This window comes from Mus caroli, chromosome 15, assembly GCF_900094665.2.
Source record: "Mus caroli chromosome 15, CAROLI_EIJ_v1.1, whole genome shotgun sequence".
Lineage (NCBI taxonomy): Eukaryota > Metazoa > Chordata > Mammalia > Rodentia > Muridae > Mus > Mus caroli.
In genome coordinates, this window is record NC_034584.1 from 51,815,761 (window position 1) to 51,838,131 (window position 22,371).

Genomic DNA, 22,371 nt, shown 5'->3' on the forward strand with positions numbered 1-22,371 from the left:
TCCCCTCCCCTCCTCTGCCTAGAGTCTTGAGAAGGTGCTTCTTCAGGTGGGCAAGGCTGCAAAACAATCACAGGCTATTATTGGGCTCAGCCATACCCTTGGGCTCATTTCCGTGGACACAGAACACCCGCTTAAGTGTAGTGGCTCAAAAAACCTTGTGGGCTTGGAGTGGGAAGTTGGGGGTCAGATACACTACACTCACATCAAGGTGAGGCTTCTGAGGGCCAGTGGGGAGTCCTTCCTGCCTCTTCCATCTACTAGGGACCCGGTTGCGTTCTTTAGCTTGCAAGACCAGTTTCAAACCATGGGAGGAAATTGTGTTCCCAAAATATAACTTGCCCCCATGGTCGATTCTCCTTCCTCTCCCCTTTCTTACCCCCTTCTCCACACTCATTGTTAATTGTACCTCCCTCTGTCCTCAAAAGGACATTTGTGGCCATATATAGGACCCACCTATGTAATCCAGAACAGCCCACCCCTCTCAGGAGCCTCAGTCACATTGCCAAAGCCTCTTTTCCGTACAAGTTAAGATTCCCAAGTTCCAGAGCTTAGACCCTAGATATCTTTGGGAGCCATTTTTCAGCCCCCCAACCCTCTGGGTCCTTGGCAAAGCATTATGAGACGGGAACACGGCTTGTGGTTGTAGTTCAAATCTACGTAGTTTTTGCTATTGAATGAATGGCTTTGTGGAGGACATTCAATCCAAGAATAAGTGTAAACTCCCAGCCTTGATCCTGGGTCTTTGAGATGAAGGGGGAGATAAAAGGGTTTGGGAGAAAGCTGTGGGTTCGGGAATGCAGAGGATCCGCTGGAGGGAGGGAGAGATCTGACAGACAGAATCTAACAGCTGCTGAAAAGCCCTGTCTCACCCTGACGCGTGCCTGGGGAGCGGAGAAAGCACACTGCTCTCTGGCTCTGGAAGATGGAGTGTGTGCCGATCCCCCGCCAGGAGGGAAATGAAAAGGTTACACCGGGATTGTCAATATAACAAATCCCAGGAGCATCTCGGCCTCTCTAAATGTTTTGATAGCAGAATTTGATGGGCTGTAAATCAGAGCAGGCCCGTCTTAAACATTTGATCGTGCCTTATTTATTTATGTATGTGACACATGCAACTAGAATTGATTCCCTCTCCTTTCAGTCTCAGGGAGATTTTTTTTTTCTTTTGCTCCTGCTTTAGAAACACATCACTCCTCTCCTGGCCCTGGGGGTGGAGGTGTCTTGGACACAATGGTAACTGCTAGGATGCTTCCTACACAGAATGCTATGCCTTGGGGAGAAAATGATCAGGAATTAGCTGCTTCAAAAATATGACTTCATCGTTGTGTTGTTTCTTTCTTTCTTTTTTAAAATAAGATTATTGTTGAGAGAAAATGAGAGGGTAAGGGTGTTCAGTGCAGAGCAGTGGCAGACACACAACAGGGCAGTTTCCTTTAAATGTGGAGGAGTCAAAAGCCACCTAGACCTCTCCCTAGGGGTTCGGGTTAACTTCGCCCTTCAACAGACATAACAGACTGTGTTTGCTTCGTGGGTATGGAAGCCAGCTGCAGAGCATCTCAAGTACCCAGTGTTCTGATGCAGGTGCTTATATGCAAGCCTGTGATGTCTCCCTCCTCTGTGTAGCAAACCCCATAGGCCAGGACTCTTGCATCTCATTTCTGAGTGTCCGAAGCAGACTCTGATGTAGTGCACTTGAGACTGAGAAGAATGAATGGGATGTATGTGTGTGTGTGTGTGTGTGTGTGTGTGTGTGTGTGTGTGTGTGTGAGTCCGAGTACAGGTCAAGGGTTAATGCTGGATATCGTTCTTGATCTAACTCCACCTTCTTTTTTGAGAATCTAGAACTCATCAATTGGTTAGATTGGAACCCCAGAGACCTGCCTGTCTCTGCTTTCCCAGAGCTAGGAGTACAGGCATACTTGATCACGTAGTTCCAGGGGATCCCAGCTGATCCCCATGATCCACAGCAAGCACTTTGCTAGCCAACCCAGCTCCACAGTCCCAGGTTATTGCTTTCAGATTAGCTTTAGGAGCCCAACTCAACCAAGCCAACTCAATTCCAGCGTGTCTTCCTGCAGCCATACTGTGCCATCCTGCCATCCAATGCCTGGCATTCTGCCTTCTACTCTTTGGTGAGGTCGTTATGCCTTGCTTTCCCTGACTCCACGTCCTCCTCCCAGTTGCCCATCATGCCCCCTCGGGAGTACCATATCCCACCCTAGTGTCATCTCAGGGAGCTGGGCTGCTTCTAGCCTCCACTGTATCAGGGAACATCCCCTCTTTACAGGATAGAGTTGGCTTCTGTCCAACCAGCAGATGCCAAGGGATGCCCTTTGTCTTGACCTTCAGCATGACCGATGCTTAGGAATGCAGGTCCCTAGGCTGTGCTCAAAAATGTTTGGGATTGATTGGTTTGGACTGAGTCTCAAGAACTGGCAGTTTTTCATCCCCCACCAGTGTGATTGTGCAACAGACGATTTGCTGACCTACCCATAAAATTCAAGCGTAGACTTAAGATAGACTGGAAAGAAGTCAGAAAATTAAGGGATGAACTCAGGGTCACCACTGGCCTACTGACAGCAATTCCTATCACGTGGGTGAGAGAAATGGTAGTAAAGACAGAGAAAGATGAATGAGTTGGAAACTGGAGCTTAGAGACAAATCCAGGACCACTAATGTCTGCATCGAATTCCACCCCCACTCCCCATGCCAGCACTGTTTCCCCCAAGACACCTCCTGGTCAGAAAACCTTGGGATAGATGGTAATGTTGTGACTTTAAAACACAAAGGAGCAATGTCTCTTCCCTTAGGAAGGATCTACCCTTGATGAATTGTAGCCCCAACTGCTAAGAGCTCTGTCAGAAAATCCAGTGGAGCTAAAAGCATCCTTCTTGACTTTGACACCTCCGGGAGAGGCTCCCTGTCAAAGCTCCCAGACAACCCTGTTATTTCCTTTGTCAGCCTCCGTGTAAGTCCCTGAAAACGAGAGATGGCTCCCACGAAGGCCCCAGGTAGGGTCTCCTTGAGCTTTCCCTGGCTTCTGAGCATCCACACCCCAGGCTTCCCGTCAGCCTTGTAGAGCAGAATCTTCCGGGCTGCTCCGAGACTTTTGCTTTTCCTACCTTGGGAACTTCAGGCCACAAATAGAGAAAAATCAGGAAATGCCACCCTTGTGACTCAGGACCTGAGAGTAAGGAGGAGAAAGAGCCAGAAGACAGTGCTAGTGTGCCAGCCTAGAGGGTCTCAGAGAGCCTCACTACTCAGGGTGGCGCTTACCTCAGCAGTAGGATCATTTCCAGGAAACCACTAGAAAATCCAGAACTGCAGGATCCGCTCCACGTGTACTGACCATAATGCGCTCTTTGAAAGATTCCTACAGTTTGTAGATAAAGTCTGTATCCCGACACTATTGCTCTGAGCCACTGACCACGCTCCTTTATCTCTCTGAGCCTCAGAGCCCACGTAAAGTCTTGGAGAAATGAAACTCTGTCTTTGGCATACACTACATAATGAGTATCTACTGTCCTTCCCTGGAGAATTGAGCGTGGAAGAATCTAGTGGTGCCTGCGTCGGAGAGCAACACCAAATGGGAGAAAGTTCTAGGTGAAAGAGTGAAGCTTTCTCCGCAACTACTCAAAGAAGCATGGGAGCTTGGAGAAAAATATCTCACTCACAGCCACCTACCTGGCTCCTGACTGTTTTGGCTTTGTTAGGATGACTGATGGATCACTTGTTGGGTCTCGAGGGCCTTACCTTCAACGATTATCCCCACTCTTCCTGACTCCCCTGGCCCCAAAGTTGTCTCTTCTGCCTCTTGGACCCTCCCTGTCTAAAAGTCTCTGACCCTCCATTGCCTGAAACATCAACCGTCAGCTCCTTAGTGCCGCTGTGCAGTCCCCAAGCCTGCATCTGCTCTCAGGGCTTAGCCTTGTCAAGCCCCGGAGGCACCTTTCTTGTTTTCAGGAGGAGGATTAAGGTCCTCAGGTCAGATGAGCTGTCATTTTCCTTCCCTGCACCCTCCCACCTTTGAACCCCTAGTCACTAGGGGAGGCTATGTGGTATGGGGTCAGATAGCATCTATTCAAATCCCAGCTCTGCCAAGAAGTGGCTGTATGTTCTCAGTCAAGACTCGCGCACTCACTGGTCTTAGCGCTCCCATGGGCGGACGTTGGAGTTAATCATAGCTACTTTGCAGAGGCATCATAAAGATTCGCCCAGGCGGTGTGGATACTTAGCATCAGCAGGTCACCTGCCTCACGAGATGAAAGAGGAAGAGGCTTCGTGGTTCAAAGCTTCCATCCACGCTTTGTGCTCCGTTTTCATCTTCTCATGGAGGGAGGTTACCCCCATCTTGTACCCGCCCCTTCCGGCTCCCTTCTTTCACATGGTGACCTCAACTCACTGCTCACAGAGAACCTTGGTCCCTGAACCCATGCCTGACGCTGACAGGTGCCTGGTCAGTCTGCCCATTCACAAGTCACTTCTGTGTCACCGAAGGGCTTCCAGATGGTAGGCAGGGCCTGGCTCCAGTGTTATGCGGTAAACTGTGCTCAGACCCCCTAGACTCGCAGGTTGAGGTTCTAATAGCCCGCTTTGTTTCGTAGTGTAGAGAGACGCTGGATGACGGTGATTGGTGTTAAGTTGAGTTGTTGTGGTGGGCCCTAACCCAGTGTGGAGGTGCCCTCTGTGAAGGGCAGTTAACCCTGTAAACAACTCTAATGAGATTCACTGAGTTTCTCCTCCTTTCCTCTCACCCCCCTCCTCCCCCCACAGAGGCAAGGACAGTTCACTGTTTTTTTGAAGTGAAGCAATATCAGTGTATTGGAGGTATGTTTGTGCCCAGTTCAAGCCCTTAGAGATGCCAAGACCACAACTCACAGCTGTTCTATCGGGGTACTGGCCATTCATTCCAGATAGAACTCTGTATCTCAATGAATTTTATCCATTCATTTACTCATTTCTATTTTTTTTATAAGATTTGGTTTTCTTTCTGTGCATGCATGTGAGCCTGCACGTGCGTGTATATGTACCACATGCATGTCTGGGGACCACAGGACGGAAAGGATATTGGATTTCCTGGAACAGGAGTGTGCAGTGTTTGTGAGCCACCATGAGGATGCTGGCCACTGAACCTGGGTCCTCTGAGACAGGAGTAAACCCTTTTAACTTCTGAGCCGTCAGGGCTACCCTCCAGCCTCTGACTTGTTTCTATTCTTGCCTGCTTTGACCAGTGCATCTCAGGCTTTGCTCGGAACACTTTAGCTTCTGTGCCAGTGAGTACCAGGCTGCAAGGTGACAACCTTGACCATGGCTCGCATGCCCAGACAGATACCCCCCCAAGCACTTGGCTCTACACACCCCCAGACCTTGCTTCCCAAGGCAGTGTTTTCCCCCAACCCTTCCAGTGAGACCCAAGAGATGAGCTCCCCAGGGGTTCCGCATAGCAGGAGCCCTCTCTGGTTTCAATCTTTTTCCTCCCTTTTAATCCACCCGAGCTTTCATGTGTGCTTGCTGAGAAAGTTTTAGAAGTTAGTGCGTGTTTTGAACCAGTCTTGGAACCCAGAAAAGTGGAACGCCTATTTCATTACAATCTGCCTTCTCTCTCGGACTCACTTAGTAGATTAGAATCATTTTGGTTCTTTCTGTAGAAAAATCCCTTTCTCTCCCTCACTCACCTCTGACTGGCGTCTCTGTTCTACATAAATGAAGTCTCTGTTCACTCCCTCTTTTTGGAAAATTAAAACTCAGATGTTCCACACCCCTTGGCCACTGGGTGAGACACATCCTCCTGTGTCAACAGTGCCCATGCAGAATGTTGGAGGCGTCCCCTTCCGGTATTCTTCCACTCACGTAGCTCAGCACCCGCCCACTACATGTGTGCATACATGCGCACCCATGCATACACTGTCAAACGTTCCTGAGAGCTTTTACCTTACCTTGCCACTCTATTTGAGTAGCTCACTACAGTCCCCACAAAAAGCTTTTCCATTCTTCTCATGCAGTTACCAGACTTATCAAGGCCAAAGCCTGGACCTGCCAGCCTTAACCACCTAGGACCCGCCCCCTGTCCTCCACAGACAGCAATGAGAAACAGGGGCTGGAGGAGATTTATTCCATAGAACCACACTGACAAGAAGAACAAGGAGGGAAACAAAGTAGAAGTCTACTGGGCCCAAGTTCACCTTCAGATCGCTAATGTGAGCTCCAAGGTTGTTTTTTCTTTTCCAATTAATTAATTTATCTTTATTTTAGGTGCTTTAGTGTTTTCCCTACATGTGTGCCTGTGAGAAGTTGTCATATCCCCTGCACCTGGAGTTACAGACAATTGTGAGCTGCCATGTGGGTGCTGGGAATTGAACCCTGGTCCTTTGGAATTACAAGTCATGCTCTTAACCACTGACCCATCTCTCCAGCCCAGAGGTCCAGGTTTAAATAAAGGGAAAGAGGCATACACAGCTAATCAGTCCTAGTGAAGGTGTGGGGCCCCCTGCATATTTAGCTCCTGCCTTTGTGTCTATCCTGCAAGCTGTCAGCAGTATGTGGTAGCTCTTTCTAGGAGACATGCCCCACCTCTAACTGACACCAAGGTCTCACCTATTCCATTCCCTTATGTGGTACTATAAGAAAATCCCCCGCCTTTAATCCCAGCATTTAGGAGGCAGAGGCAAGAAGATCTCTGAATTTGAGGTAGCCTGGTCTACAGAGTGAGTTCCAGGGCAATCAGGGCTACACAGAGAAACCCTGTCTCAAAAAAACAAAACAAAGCCAGGCAGTGATGGTGCATGCCTTTAATCCCAGCACTTGGGAGGCAGAGGCAGGCAGATTTCTGAGTTTGAGGCCAGCCTGGTCTACAGAGTAAGTTCCAGGACAGCAAAGGCTACACAGAGAAACCCTGTCTCGAAAAACAAAATAAACATTTTAAAAATTAAAAACAAAACAAAAAGAAAAGGAAAGAAAATTGCAATTCCTTAGAGGACATTTCTCAATTGGCTGATAGCCAAAGAGAGGTGTTATAGGCATGGAGTGGAGTAGGATCTTATGTGTCAGAACAAAGACTAGGAACAGATAATAGAAACAGAGACTCTTTATTAAGACACAGAAAGCACACCTGAGCCTAGAAGCAGGGCCAGAGAGCTGGAGATAGATACCAACTCAAAGTAGTGTTCAACTCTCACCCCAAGAGCAGCAAGCCTTTGTGGGTCATCCATGTAGCACCCAGCGTCTCCCACATGTCTGTATCCTGTACCATCCTGCACGTGTTCTCTCCTTTATGTGCAGCCCTGACAGGGAGAGGTTTGTAGTCTTCTGACAGCTGGTTTCTTTCATGTCAGTCTTGATGTCTCTCTCCTCACCCCACTCTCCTGCCACAGAGAGGCCCAGTGTAGCTCTTAAGAATGTCTTTACCCCTTCTAGGATGGCTGCTTATGGCACTGCCCATGAGACTGTCCCCTGTGGCAGTGAATATGGTAACTACTCCACTTGTGACTTTAATTAAATGCAAAGAGCCATATGTAGCTGGTGGCTCCCAAACCGAACAGCACAGATCTAGAGCAATATGCAATCCATAAGCAAATGAGTAGCTATGCTCTTAACCATGAAATAGAACAATTTAGTGTTAGTTACTGGAAAGTGCTTTGAAGAAAGCAAAGAAAGTGAAGAAACAGTATTGGGGAGAAGTTCACTTGCAAAGAAATGGTAGTCATGAATGCCCTCAGAGGAGCTGGGGGTGGATTATCTGACAAGAGGCCCTGTGGTGGAAGTGTCGCTCCTGCTCGAACAGCTGGAGCATGTCAGCAAAGCAGAGGGGGCATGGGTCAGGATATGCCCAAGCTTGCAGGCTGTTACAAAAGAGTGGAGTTCACTGTGGTGTGAAACCAGAGAAGCTGTGAGAAGCACCCAGAACCAGCTCTGGTCTTAACACACGTCCCTCTGTTGCTCCGGAGATGCAGCCAAGGATTTGTGGGTGGCTGTGATATAAATCCAGGCTAGAGATAATGGCAGCTTCTCTCAGAGCTGAACAGGTGCCTCTGAAGAGTAGAGTGGACAGGACTGCTGGTGAGTCGGCTGTGTAGATCCGAGGTCCAAGTGGGCAATGGCGGAGCCCTGACAGACTTGAGTGCTCATGAGGGGAGCGCATGTTTGAGGGGATGAAATTCGAAGGGGAGCGGGGGTTGGAAGAAGCCGATGTTAGCACCCAACTACAGACTTCAGCTGCAGCCCCTGCAGCCCCAAGAACGTAATCGTGCAACCCACCCCCAATATGCCAATTAAAGACAAGAGAAATGGAGAAAAGCAGAAAGAATTTTTATCCTTTTATTTTATTATTTTATGTGGATTTTTTAAACAGAGTTTCTCTGTAGTCATGGTTATACTGGAACTCACTCTGTAGACCAGGCTGGCCTCCAACTCAGAGATCCATCTGCCTCTGCCTCTTGCGTACTAGGATTAAGGGCATGTACCACCACTGCCGGATGAGAAATTTTAATCAGAGTGTTGGGAAGAGCAAAATTAAAGGAGTCTAGTGACCACAGGTTCATCTTCTAAGAATTGATACGAGCTTTGGGTTTAAAAGAGGGAAAATTGGAGCAAAAGGTGTGTAGTTAAGAAGCCCTGGTTCAAAGTATGATCCCGTGCATCACTGTCTGATAAGTGATATAATAACAAATTCATCTGTCAATCACTGTTATAGTCAGAATCCCTTCAGGATAAGCTACGCCGCCTCTCTATCAAAGATCTCACCTTAGGGTGGCCCACCCTGTAGGATTTGCCATTACTGGAATCCACAGTGACTGCAGCTTTAAGACAATGACTCTTTGTGCCTTAAATCTTAAAGGAGGCTGGCACAACTTAGATAGGGACACATGTCTTAATGATGAGCATGCCTGGGCCAAGTCAAGTGGGAGTCTGAATCAACGTAAAATAGACAGACACAGAGTGAAGGCTGAGGTGTCCAGCGTTCATCTGGCTTAGTTACCTTTGGAGCCTGAGAAAGGAGTCAGTATTTCTCAGCAAAATCAGCTTCCCAGAGTCTGACGCAAGTACAGCCAACAGAGGGATGTGGTCGCTCTCTGCCCTGCTTTTCCCATGGTGGCTCCTTGCTGCCACTCCGGAGGGACATGCACCCACTGTTGACAGAGTGCTCCATCCAGAAAACACCAGTGTCCCAGTGACAGGGAGATCAGGCTCTTGTGCTCACCAGGGGGCACTGGCCCTTTCCTGAGTCCTATGCAGTTTGGCCCCTGAGCCCTAGTGTCTCACAAAGTTGCCCGTTATATAGGTTCTTCACTTCTGCCCTTGAGTCCTGTCCTAAGTGGAACACAAAAGCTAGTAAGTCATCTCTTCCGTTCACTTCTCCTAGATGTGAGATATCCTTGTCTCCAAACACCCTCGTCCTCATTCTAAATATACAATGACAATAAAAGTAGTCACAAAGTAAATGACATTGAGATGCCAACAATGGCCCAGCCCAGCAGTTCCCTAGAGTTCTGGTGACCACACCTTTAATAAGCAAATTGTTCCTGTGGCCACACTAATATTTGTTTGATGCAGTTCCAATCAAAATTCGAATAGGATTGTATTTTGCTGTTGATTCTGATTTATGAGAATAATCAACATATCCAAGAAAGGGTTGGGGGGAAGGAGCAGGGAGGAGCAAAGAGGAAACACCATGATGTTAACATGCACTCCAAATATTTAGAAAATAAATTAATCGTAAGCCCCAGAAGCTAGACCAGATGTGGACTGGGCACCTAGGAACAAGCTGTAGTAAATGTAAAATGTAGTATGCGGTGAAGGTGTTTCGTACACCCTGCCTAACACAGGCTGCTGAGATAACCCACACTTGCTCAAGGAAAAGTGGTTGTTGTACTTAACTTGAGTGTGTTATACTTAACTCAAGATAAATTCAGTGCTGGTGACCCAAATGTAAAACAAAAACCATTCAGTTGGCAGGAGTTGGTAGCAGGACACCTATAACGCCAGCATTTAGGAAGCTGGGGCTGGAAGCCTGCTGGGAGTTTGAGGTAGGCCTGAGCTGTACATAGCAAGCAGCCATGGCTTACTAGCAAGGCCCTATCCTACAAAACAAAAGCAAGCAAACAAGCAAAGTTAAGCAAAAGGCTCTGAAGAAACCGTAGATTCCTTATTAGGAATTAGTCAATATGATTTAAGTGAATGGTCAGCATGTAAAAAGAGGAAGCATGGATTAACACATCATCTAAAAAAAAAACCAAAAAAACAAACAACAGGATTTCCAAATAGTAAACCATAATGAAAGAAGCCACAAAAGGAAAAAAAATGATTAATTTGTTATCTAAAACTTAAGATTTCTATATGTTAGACTTATAAAAATACCCTCATAACAGCTGGAAGGCAAACTTAAATTTTGCAGCAGGTGTATTAAAGCACTTGTACAAATTAGTAATAAAACCACTGAGCACCACTGTAAGGGAGTGACATTAAGAAAAAAGGCCATTCACAAAGAGAGAGTATAAATGGCCAGGAAGCCTTTGAAAACAATGCAGCTTTTGCAGCAGTCAAACCCATGGGAAGGTAAGGGGATGGCTAGTCGGCGGGTAAAGCCCTTGCTGTGTTCAGATCCCCAGAGCCCACATAAGGCCACACATGATAGTACCTGTCTATGATCTCAGTATCCCCACGGTAATGTAGAAGACAGAGACAGGAGAATCCTCAGAAATTCTCCATGAGCTAGCCTGTCACACAGACCAGTGCGCAAAAAAAAGACCTTGTCTCAAGCAAGTAGAAGTCAAGGGCTAACTTCCTGAGTTTGTCCTCTGATTGCTGTACACATGCAATAGCAGTTACACACCTACACACACACACACACGGGTGGGGGGATGTTTTGTGTTTTTAAAGTATAGGGGCTAGCAAGATGGCTCAGCAATTAAGAGCCCGAGGGGCTATCCTACAGGAGCAGAGTTTGTTTCTCAGCACCCACATTAGGTGGCTCACAACTGCCTGCAGCGGCAGCTCCAGGAGATCCGATGGCCTCTTCTGACTCCTGCAGGGATCCACACACAAGCACGCACATAGGAATAAAATAAACTTCTTCTTTTGTTGTTGTTGTTCTAAATCACAGATACGTCTTGAAACAGTTTTCCGTATCTCATTGTCAAGGCCCTTCGGTGGTAGTGCTTCATGGACGCTGAGCTGGGGAGTCAGAGCCTCTCAGGCATAGCCAGAGGAAAAGGCCATCTGAGGCAAAAATGCAGTCACGTGAGTCAGGAGAACCGTTTCCAAGCCTGTGTCCAAAGGCAGTTTATGACAGCCCAAACTGAGCCAACCATGAGAGCACAGGCCCGAGATCCCAGCACTCAGGAGACTACAGCAAGAGAAGCCAGACTTCACGGCCATCCTAGGCTGTGCTGGGGAGGGCAAGGCCACCCTAGAGTCACAAACATACAAAACAGTGTCGCGTCCCTATAATGCAATACCATGCTGCCCCTTTAAGTGAAAATGGGCTACTATTTGAGAGGAAGAAGGGAAGGACTTCACTTGGAATAGTGGTTCACATCATTCTTTATACAGGCCCTACATTTTCTATACTTGTGTTTTTATGATCTGAAGCAACGTGTCCGCATCTATTTTTATTTTTACTGGGTTTTGTTTGCTTTTGGGGGTTTTGTTTTGTTTTGTTTTTTGGGTTTTTTTTGGTTTTTGGGGTTTTTTTTTTTTGGTGGTTGTGTTTTGGGACCGAATCTCACTATTTAACTCAGGCTAGCCTTGAAATGACACCCATGATCTCAGTGCCTCAGCCATCTGAGTACATGCCTCACAGGCAGGTGTCTCCACACCAGGCTCTCTTACAGCATTGAAATGCCATGGAAACCCATCTGCAGACTCCAGTTAGGTGTCTTGCCTCTGATGTTGCACAGATAAAAAAGCAACTTGCAACACCTTGCTTATTCTGTGCACCCCACTCTGCACTTCTGAAGAGCCTAGGATCTTTATTCTCTCCCGTAACTTTGTGTCTCTGAGCATGGAGACCCCAAGCTTGTTTGCTTGCCTGGTTCCACTTTCTTCCCAGAGAAAAGAAGAGAACATTGCCTTTCAAGTTTCTAACCCACTGCCAGCCCGCCATGGGGGCTTACATGTGTGCTTGATTTAGTGCCAGTTGGGGTGGGTCATGGGAACAAAAAGCTGGTTTCTTTTGCATAGCGAAGAGTCGCTGAGTCTGGCTCTGTTCTTGTCCCACAGATAGGAAGCTGCCTGGTTTGCTCAGAGATTGCTACAGTTACAATTGTCTGTGCTGAAATCCTTCTGAAACACTCACCCGGAAGACTTCAGCAACCAAGGGAAGCCAAAGGCATTTGAGAGGGAGTAGAGCCAAAAGCTGAGAATCTCACTGTCCTGAACCCACCTACCCACTCCAGAAAGAAGCGTTGCTCAGAGGCAGACAGCATGGCAAGCAAACGGAAATCTACAACTCCGTGCATGGTTCGGACATCACAGGTACTGGAACAAGATATGCTGGAGGAGGCAGACAGGGCCAAAGACAAAGGAGCGGGCATGCCACCGTCCGACGTGACAAAGGACAGCTGGGCAGCGGAACCTGAACATTCGTCCAAAGAAAACGAAGTGGTTGAGGTGAAATCTCTGGGGGAGAACCCGTCCAAAAAACTACAGGGCGGTTATGAGTGCAAATACTGCCCTTATTCCACGCAAAATCTGAATGAGTTCACAGAACACGTGGACACGCAACATCCTAACGTGATTCTCAACCCCCTCTACGTATGTGCCGAATGTAACTTCACAACCAAAAAGTATGACTCCTTGTCTGACCACAACTCCAAGTTCCATCCGGGGGAGACCAACTTCAAGCTGAAATTAATCAAGCGCAATAATCAGACGGTTCTAGAACAGTCCATCGAAGCCACCAACCACGCCATGCCCATCGCTGCCAGTGGTCCTGGAAGTAGTGATAACGACCCTGGGGTCTCAGTAGGAAAAACCCCCATGACAAAGACAGGAAAGCCGAAGGCAGATGCCAAGAAAGTGCCCAAGAAGCCTGATGAGGCTGCCCCAGAAAACCACATGGAAGGGACCGCCCGCCTGGTGACAGACACAGCTGAGATCCTCTCCAGACTAGGAAGCGTGGAGCTCCTTCAAGATTCACTGGGACATGTCATGCCTTCTGTACAGCTGCCACCAAATATCAACCTTGTCCCCAAGGTCCCCGTCCCGCTGAATACTACCAAATACAACTCTGCCCTGGACACAAATGCTACCATGATCAACTCCTTCAACAAGTTCCCTTATCCCACCCAGGCTGAGCTCTCCTGGCTGACGGCAGCCTCCAAACACCCAGAGGAGCACATCCGAATCTGGTTTGCCACCCAGCGTTTAAAGCACGGTATCAGCTGGTCCCCAGAGGAGGTGGAGGAGGCCCGGAAGAAGATGTTTAACGGCACGATTCAGTCAGTGCCCCCGACTATCACTGTGCTTCCTGCTCAGCTGACTCCCACAAAAGTGTCACAGCCCATCCTCCAGACAGCCCTACCATGCCAGATCCTTGGCCAGCCCAGCCTGGTGCTGACTCAAGTGACAAGCGGGTCAACAACTGTCTCATGCTCTCCCATCACACTTGCGGTGGCTGGGGTGACCAACCATGGCCAGAAGAGACCTCTGGTGACTCCTCAAGCTGCCCCTGAGCCGAAGCGTCCACACATCGCCCAGGTGCCAGAACCTCCACCCAAGGTGGCCAATACCCCGCTCACCCCAGCTAGCGACCGCAAGAAGACCAAGCTACAGATTGCTCACCTCAAGGCAAGCTTCTTACAGAGCCAGTTCCCTGACGATGCTGAGGTCTACCGGCTCATTGAGGTGACAGGCCTTGCGAGGAGTGAGATCAAGAAGTGGTTCAGTGACCACCGCTACCGGTGTCAGAGGGGCATCGTCCACATCACCAGCGAATCCCTTGCCAAAGACCAGATGGCCATTACTGGCACCCGGCACGGTCGCACCTACCATGTATACCCAGACTTTGCCCCGCAGAAGTTCAAAGAGAAAAGCCAAGGACAGTTGAAAACCCTGGAAGACAGCTTTCTGAAAAGCTCCTTTCCCACCCAGGCAGAAGTGGAACGGCTGAGAGTGGAGACCAAGCTGAGCAGGAGGGAAATCGACTCCTGGTTCTCAGAGAGGCGGAAGCTTCGAGACAGCATGGAGCAGGCTGTGTTGGATTCCATGGGGTCTGGCAAAAAGGGCTCAGACGTGGTAGCCCCCAATGGTGCTCTATCCCGACTTGATCAGCTCTCTGGTGCCCAGTTAGCTGGTTCTTTGCCCAATCCTTCATCAGCAATCGTACAAAATCAAGAACAGGTTCACCTGCTCAGGAGCACTTTTGCAAGAACCCAGTGGCCCACTCCTCAGGAGTACGATCAGTTAGCCGCCAAGACCGGCCTGGTCCGAACTGAGATTGTGCGCTGGTTCAAGGAGAACAGATGCTTACTAAAAACTGGGACGTTGAGCTGGCTGGAGCAGTACCAGCGGCATCACCTGTCAGATGACCGTGGTCGTGATGCCGTATCGAGAAAGGCGGCAAAACAAGTTGCTGAGAGCCCAAAGAATGGAAGCGAGGCGGCTCACCAGTATGCCAAGGACCCCAAAGCACTCAGCGAGGAGGACTCCGAGAAGCTGGTCCCGAGGATGAAAGTGGGTGGTGATCCAACCAAGGACTGTTTGGCAGGCAAGCCCTCAGAGGCCACCTCAGACAGATCGGAGGGCAGCAGAGACGGCCAGGGCAGTGAGGAGAACGAGGAGTCAGGCATCGTGGACTTTGTGGAGGTGACGGTTGGTGAGGAGGACGCCATCTCAGAGAAGTGGGGTAGCTGGAGCCGGAGAGTAGCAGAAGGCACAGTGGAGAGGGCAGACTCCGACTCCGACAGCACCCCTGCAGAGGCCGGCCAAGCCTAGACAGGTAAATCTGCCTGTTTACTCCAAGGAATGGGCGAATGCAGGTTTCCTTTTTTTTATTGGCAGCGTTAACATAGACGATGAGTTCCAAGATGTTGACAAAGACAGTGTTCTTTCTTTAAATTAATGTATTGATTGTCAATATATATTGACATATATATATATATATATATATATATATATATATATATATATATAGTGTGTGTGTGTGTGTGTGTCAGATACATCCTTTTTCAAGGTTCTTTGGAATAAGGCCTGTTAGTCCTATAAGCTTGTCTGTAAGGCTGGTCTCAGCAGGATGCCCTGCTACCTGGGCCTGTTTGGACACCAACCTCCAGGCCTGCTCATACTTGAGTCCTCTCAAACTGTTAGACCAACACACCCTCTGTGTGTATTATGTTCATAGCTATAGAAAACACACACATACACAACACACACACACAAACCCAAGAAGGAAAGGAGTGTATTGCATCTTTTCCCTTTTTTTTTTTTTTGTTTTATTTCAAGTTTACTGAATTGGAGATTCAAGGTTGTTGTTTTGCACCTGAAGGGCTTTGACAATGGCTCCCTCCTTGCTTAGGCCTCTCAGGAAAAGGTGCCTCTCTGCTTGCCTCGCAGTAACTCCCTCAAATCCGGGACAAGACCTGTGCAAATTTAGACCTGAGGAGCCACAAAAGCCAGGGAAGGGAGGTTACCATGGTTACTAATGGCCATGTCATCCACATAATGGGACGGGCCTTGAAGCCCTTGGTGTGTTTGCTTCCCAAGAGGTCAGTGCAAGTCAAACCCCAGCATAGCATCTGGCTTGGCTGCGGGAGAGAAAAGGAGGTGGGAGGAGGGGCTGCTTGGCTGAGAGATCACAAGAGCAGCCTGAAACGCAAGCCTGAAACGCCTGCCATGATCTGACCAGGTGAGCTGCTCCAGAAGTCACTTCAGCCATGGAAGGGGCCTCCCAAGCTACCCTCTCACATAAGGGCTAGAGTCTCCAGGGTGGTGGGTATGGTCCTGAAGGAACCCCTAGAAATCACACACCTCATTGTTGATGAACTTAAACAACGTGGGCCAGCTGTGTTGTTCCTTAGTAACTCCACTATTGTGTGATAAAAATGAGGTGTCCAGCAAGTCAGTAAAACCCTCAGGAAGCTGCTTCTCCCAGCCAGTCCCGGCAACAGTTTAATGCACTGTCAACCCCGGAGTATCATCACATCTCCTTGCGGAACTGCCAGTGGATCTGAGCAAGGATATAGCCCGAAGAGGAGGTGCTGGTGATAGGTGCGAGTCCTGAGATCAACAGGAGTATCAACAAGCCACTTCTGTCTGGCTTCCTTGGCGTCTTCCCTCTCTCTAGCCATTTCCCCACCTTCTTAGAAAGGCCTGCCAGTCTAGCTGTCTTCCCTGTAGAAGCAGAGTCATTCTGTTTTGTCTTGTCTTGTCTTGTCTTGTCTTGGTTTGTGTCTGCATGAATGATGGAGCTGGCCCTGAGCTTCTCTTCTTGATCTTGATCCATGACAAGAATTTACAACGTTGCTATTTCTTCCCACCCTAGAGTGGACAGTAGGTTCCATTCCGTTCAACAGTATATTCTGAGCATCCTGTGGCTGCCATGGTAGATACCAAAAGACAATGGAGGGAGATGGACAGTGCAGTTCCCGTCCCCAACATAGCTCCTGTGGACTGAGGGCAGAGACAGAACTTCCCATCACTAGCCAGTGTGGCATGTGATAGGATGGGGACATGCACTGTGGTGTGGGTACTCGTTGGAGGCAGACCCAGACTGGATATCATAAGGGGTTAAGAGAAGAAAGGACACTGACTTTGGCGTAGCTTTTAGGAGAGTCAAGAAATTAGACAAAGAAAAGAGTTGTTCAAGCAGAAAGAGCAGCATGGGCCAAGGTCCAGAGATGGCAAAGGAACATTACATGTGAGGACCAGAAGAGGATTGTCATTGCCAGGAAGTACTGCAGCTCTGTTAATGATTAAAAGAAGCAAACTGAAGGCGAAGCTAACTGTCTTCTCTAGGATGCTGAAGCTACTTTGAACCAGCTGTGTTGGCTGAATTGAACATGAGGATGCAAGTACCCCAGCACAGGCTCTTCCCCACAGCTGGGTAAGAGGGAGCCTAGGGGCAGCAGGGTAAGAGAGACAGGGCCACCTGTTGGCATCCCTTCCCCCAAAGGGATACACCATCTGGGTAGGCTATGATGGCCTCATTCCCTGAGGCCTGAGGGAAACAAAGCTGCAAGGATCACAGAATGAATCCTTAGGGAAGGAGAAGGGAAGAGAGGTGAAGGTCTCCGGAGGAGCAGCAGCCTAGCCTGGGATGCTGTGTTCTCACCTAGTTCTCTGGCAGAGGTAACTCTATATAGTCTTATAATCCAAAATGTGAGCCTCAGACAGCAAGAAACACACATCCCTCCATCCATTCTCCAGCTGAATTCTAGATTCCCACTCTTCCCGATGCCTGTCAATTCTCTGCATTCTGACAGGCAGAAATGTCCCATTGCTGTTGGCCACAGCCTTTCCTCTCCATTTAATAACTCTCCACTGTCTACTCCAGGGTGAGGAGAATGCCCAGGGGTTTGGAAGTTGAGTGTTGAATTAACATCAGACCACTCAGAGATGTAGGAAACTACCTGTATCCCCATTTTCTGTTTATGAGGAAGAACCTCAGTCGTGAGCTGCAGATATTCCTAAACTAGATACTGGAGCTGTTCAGCATCTGCTGGTATCACATATTCATGATGGCCTCTTGACAGTTCAGGGAACCGTGCTATAGAGGAAGGGCCTACAGGCCACACAGGCAGAGCATCTGAAAACCGGCCCAAGTCCTAACCAGAAGCACCCCTGAGAGATATCCTCTAATTTACAGAGTGGAAAAAAAGTCTTCCTAGATTATGGATCTCTTAAAATCCATGGGTACTGCCTAACTTGTGCATTGGGACTGAGGAGATGGTTCAGTTGATTAAACTGATGGCTGAGAGTCCCTGTACAAGTCTGAGCACAGCAGTGGTACACACGGGTAATCCCAACACTAGGGAGGCAGAGACGGGAGGATCTCAGAGCTCACTGGCCAACCAGTTTAGCCAAACCCTACAAGCTCCAGGTTCATGAGAGGTCCTATTTCAAAACCTTAGATGCAGAATGCTTAAAGAAGAAACCCAGCATCAACCTCTGACTTATACACACACACACACACACACACACACATGCGCACATACACACACACACACACACACACACACACACGCACACACACAAGATATATCTAGGAAATTGCAGTTATCTGCAATGGAAACATATATCGTAATCCCAAAAATAATTGATGGTTTTAACCTTATGAAGGTGTTATATGAAACCCAAGATGGCGGAACGGTAGCAAGCCTTGAGAGAAGCAACTCCATGGGGCTCAAGGATTGGATTTTCCCCTACAGGATTCAGTAGTTCCCCTAATCAGCCCCTAAACGTGAATATCTGCAAGCTCCATGGCCGTGGCTCACCTCAGCCTTAAGGTTAGGCACAGCCATCAGTCATCCTTCCTAGTCCTTGAATAACGTTGTATTGGTTCAGGCTTAGGGTTTGCATAATTTCTTATTTATCTCATTGATAGACATTACTTAGAGAGAGGTTAGGAAAATATACTTTTTTCCCTCTAAAACTGAGTCAACCTACTTAGGCAAGACATTCTCAAGCTTATGTCTGAATGTGTGATCAGATGAACTATCTTATTGCTGCTGCTGCTGCTGCTGCTGCTGCTGCTGCTGCGACTGGTGATGGTGGTGGTGATGGTGATGATAATGATGATAAGCTTCCATTCATTGGCATATACAATATGCTTAGGTTTCTCTGAAACATACCTCGAAAGTCCTTTGAACCTCCCCACCATCTAGGGAGTCAGGCACAGCTTTTCCTCCATCTCATAGAGCACAAAAGCTGTTATCAGTTAACACTTGGAACCACCTTTCATCTATCAGGCCAGTGTCTAATCACTGGGGCCAGCACTTGCTTCAGTGACAGCACCATTCCATTGCCCAGGCCAACAAACAGAATGCAGTCATAATTTGCTTGGGAGTGGAAGCTAACATTCTGTATTAATTGCATTCTTGTTACTGTAAGAATATATATGACAGCGACAACTTAGGAAGCGGAAATTCATCATTGGTTCATAGGAAAAGCACGGGGACAGGGTCACCTCCATCCTCAGCAATGGCTTCACTACAGTGTGGCCCAGGAAGCAGATAAACAGCTCAGAACCACAGAAGATATAGTCTTCAGAGGCCTGGCCCCAGTGGCTTACTAACACCAGTCATTTCCCACCTCTCAAACACTCAAGAGCCTCTGAAAGAGTGTCCTAAGATGGGGAAGGAGCCTCAAAACACAAGCCATAGCACACTGCTCAGCAGGAGCCTCAGAGAACCCACTTCGTGCCAGACACTATGAAAGTTCATGGCTTTGCCAAAAAAAAAAAAAAAAAAAAACCAACAACACACAGCCCTACCTGGATCTCAGCCTAAAGGGGTAAGACATCCATAAAGCAGAAATCCATCTGGATGGCTCTTTTTAAAGACTTTTTAAATTTTTATTTTCAATTATATGAACAGAGAGGGTGAGGGTTATGCACACAGGGCAAAGGAGGGTGGAAGAGGGTGTTAGAACCATTGGAGCTGAAGTTACAGGCAATTATGAGCTGCCCATCTTGGATTCTGGGAACCAAACTTGGGTCTTCTGCAAGAACATTATGTATTCTTAATCACTCAGCCCTGTCTCCAACCCCCGCCATCTGGACTGTCTTATGAGAACTATGCACACAGAAATTGGAGGAGCCCTGAGGGAAAAAGGTGGCTTTTCTGGTAAAAACTCATGTGTTCAAGCTTTCTTCACGTTCAAACAAAGGAAACTCAGAAACCTGAAAGAAGGCACCAGGATTCACTCAGCCAGTGTCTAAATTTGGCTCCAGATCTCCAGCCACTATCTTCATGGGCTCCAGATTTCTAACAGTTTCCAACTCTTGATGATTAGCAATAGCTCAGGGAGGGTGTGAAATGTTAATAAAAATAGTAATAATAATAATTGCCATGGTTTAGCTTCCTTAAAATACTTAAGGCTGCTTAATTGTTGCATGTTGGATACAACTTAGGGTCCAGAATATTTATACACACATATATATAAATATAAATATATATATATATATATATATATATATATCCATCCCTCACACACTGTACAGATTAGCTGTCGATATATAGATGAGTGAACAAATGAATATAAATGAGTGAATGAATGAGAATGAATGAATGAATGAATGCTAATCACTAGTTTTCCTCCTCTCTTCCCCACTAGACTCTTGAAGTCAAGGGCCCCACCTCACCTCTTCAGTCCCTGGTTCCCTGTGCACAGGCAGAAGAGACACTCAGTCATGGATGTCTCTGTCCATCAGCTAGTAAGGCAGGCTGGACAGTTTCGAATGAAAGGAGACTGATTTGGGCTACACTCCTGGAAGTACATAGTTGAGTGACCATCTGCTGATGGCCTTCTTGCTGGTAGAATCCCAAAACAGTTCAGAGACAGGAAGCATGGAATATGTGGGTGGGTGGGAGAAAAGGGGGGAGGGAGAGATTATGGAGAGAGATGAAGAGAGAGAGAAAGAGAGACAGAGAGAGAGTCTGTGTGTGTGGGGGGGAGAGAGAGAGAGAAGGAGGGATCATGGAGAGAGAAAGAGGGAGGGATTGTGGAGCATATCTGTATGTATATGTATGTATATATGTGTGTGAGAGAGAAGGAGGGATCATGGAGCATGTGTGTGTATGTGTGTGTGTGTGTGTGTGTGTGTGTGTATGAGAGAGAGAAGGAAGGATCATGGAATGGGGGGCGTGAGTGCATGCATGTGTGTGTGTTTCCTGATATCTCTCTATCTTGTGTTTTAATTATAATTACTAAAACCATGTTATTTGTGCAGACTTGGGGTTTCTTTATGACATCCTTGGGCATGCTTTAGTTATGCCCTCCCTCTTCACTCCCACACCTCCTTCTTACTCCCTCCGAGTCACTCTGGTGCTCCCAAGGCTAGTGCTGGCTTGTTTTGCTCTCTTTGCTTTTGTTGTTTGTCTTTCTGTGTCTGGGTTACTTCTCTTAACACAGCGAGTTCCAGACCCATCTGTGACAAGATTTTGTTTTCCTTTATAATGAAATGTCCCGTTGTGTTCCATGCACAATATCGGGTTCTGTCTGCCTGTCTGTCTTTTGATAGACACCGTAGACTTACTGCATATAGACACATGGCTCTTGTGGACCAGGCTTCAGTCAACATGGCTGTGTAGATATCTCTAGTTTGTGTTCCCTTGAGTCCTTTGGCTATAGAGCTAGATCAGAGAGCTAGAGCTCTATTTTGAGGTTTTTGTTTTGTTTGATGTTGTGGTTGAGGGTGGCTGGATTTTGTTGTTGTTGCTTGTTTGTTTCTAAGGAACGTCCATACTTTACACACCACACTGCCGCGTATTGTAACAGTTACCTTTCTTGTTGCAACCAAATACCTGATGAGAAGCAATTTAAGGAAAGAAAGGGCTCTTTCCTACTTACAATTCCAGGGATACATCTTATCATGGTGGGAAACTCACAGTGGCAGGAGCAGGGGCCAGCTGGTCACCTTGCATGAGCAGTCAGGAAGCCAAGAGAAAGAGGATGGGACCCTGAAATAAAACAGCTCACTTCCTCCAGCAAAGCTCTACCTAGCAAAGCTTCCGCACCTTCCAAAACATCGTTACTAGCTGGGAACCAAGTGTTCAAGCACATGAACCCGCAGAGGACACTTGTCACTCAAGCCAAACACACAAGCCAAATACACAAAACACTATGGCCAAAGTGTAACTTCTCAATACCTGTCTTAGATAGGGTTTTTCTGCGGTGAACAGACACCATGACCAAAGCAACACTTATAAGGACAACATTTAATTGGGGCTAGCTTACAGGTTCAGAGGTTCAGTCCATTTTCATCAAGACGGAAACATGGCAGAGTCTAGGCAGACATGGTGCAGTAAGAGCTGAGACTTCTACATCTTCGTCTGAAGACTGCTAGGAGAAAACTGGCTTCCAGGCAGCTAGGAGATGGGTCTGAGAGCCCACTCCCTCAGTGACAAACCTACTCCAACAAGGCCACAACTACTCCAAGGCCACACCTTCAAATAGTGCCACTCCCTGGGCACCACCAAAGAAACCAGCACTTTCACATGGTTTGCTTTATTGGTATATTTACTCGGTTAAAGTAGTCTTAAAACTGAATCCATAGGATTGTTCAAAGTTCCCTGTAAGATCGGCTGCTCATGAAACTCCTGTAGCTCCCCAGAAAAGGGGACTGTGCTCAGCAGCATCTGTATCCCTGCTGAGGAAGTCAGAGTCTCTGGGTGAAGGGAGGAGTGACGGTGGACAACACCAAAGCATGAATTACAG

General features: G+C 47.7%; 1 protein-coding gene across 1 annotated transcript in view; it reads left to right on the forward strand.

Moving 5' to 3' along the window:
* Nucleotides 1–22,371, forward strand: part of Zhx2 (zinc fingers and homeoboxes 2) — a 142,012-nt gene that overhangs the window by 111,668 nt on the left and 7,973 nt on the right. The window contains exon 3 of the mRNA XM_021184022.2: nt 12,217–14,935. Within this exon, the coding sequence (XP_021039681.1) occupies nt 12,421–14,931 (2,511 nt within the window). The 5' untranslated portion in view covers nt 12,217–12,420 and the 3' untranslated portion in view covers nt 14,932–14,935. The remainder of the gene's footprint in view (nt 1–12,216; nt 14,936–22,371) is intronic.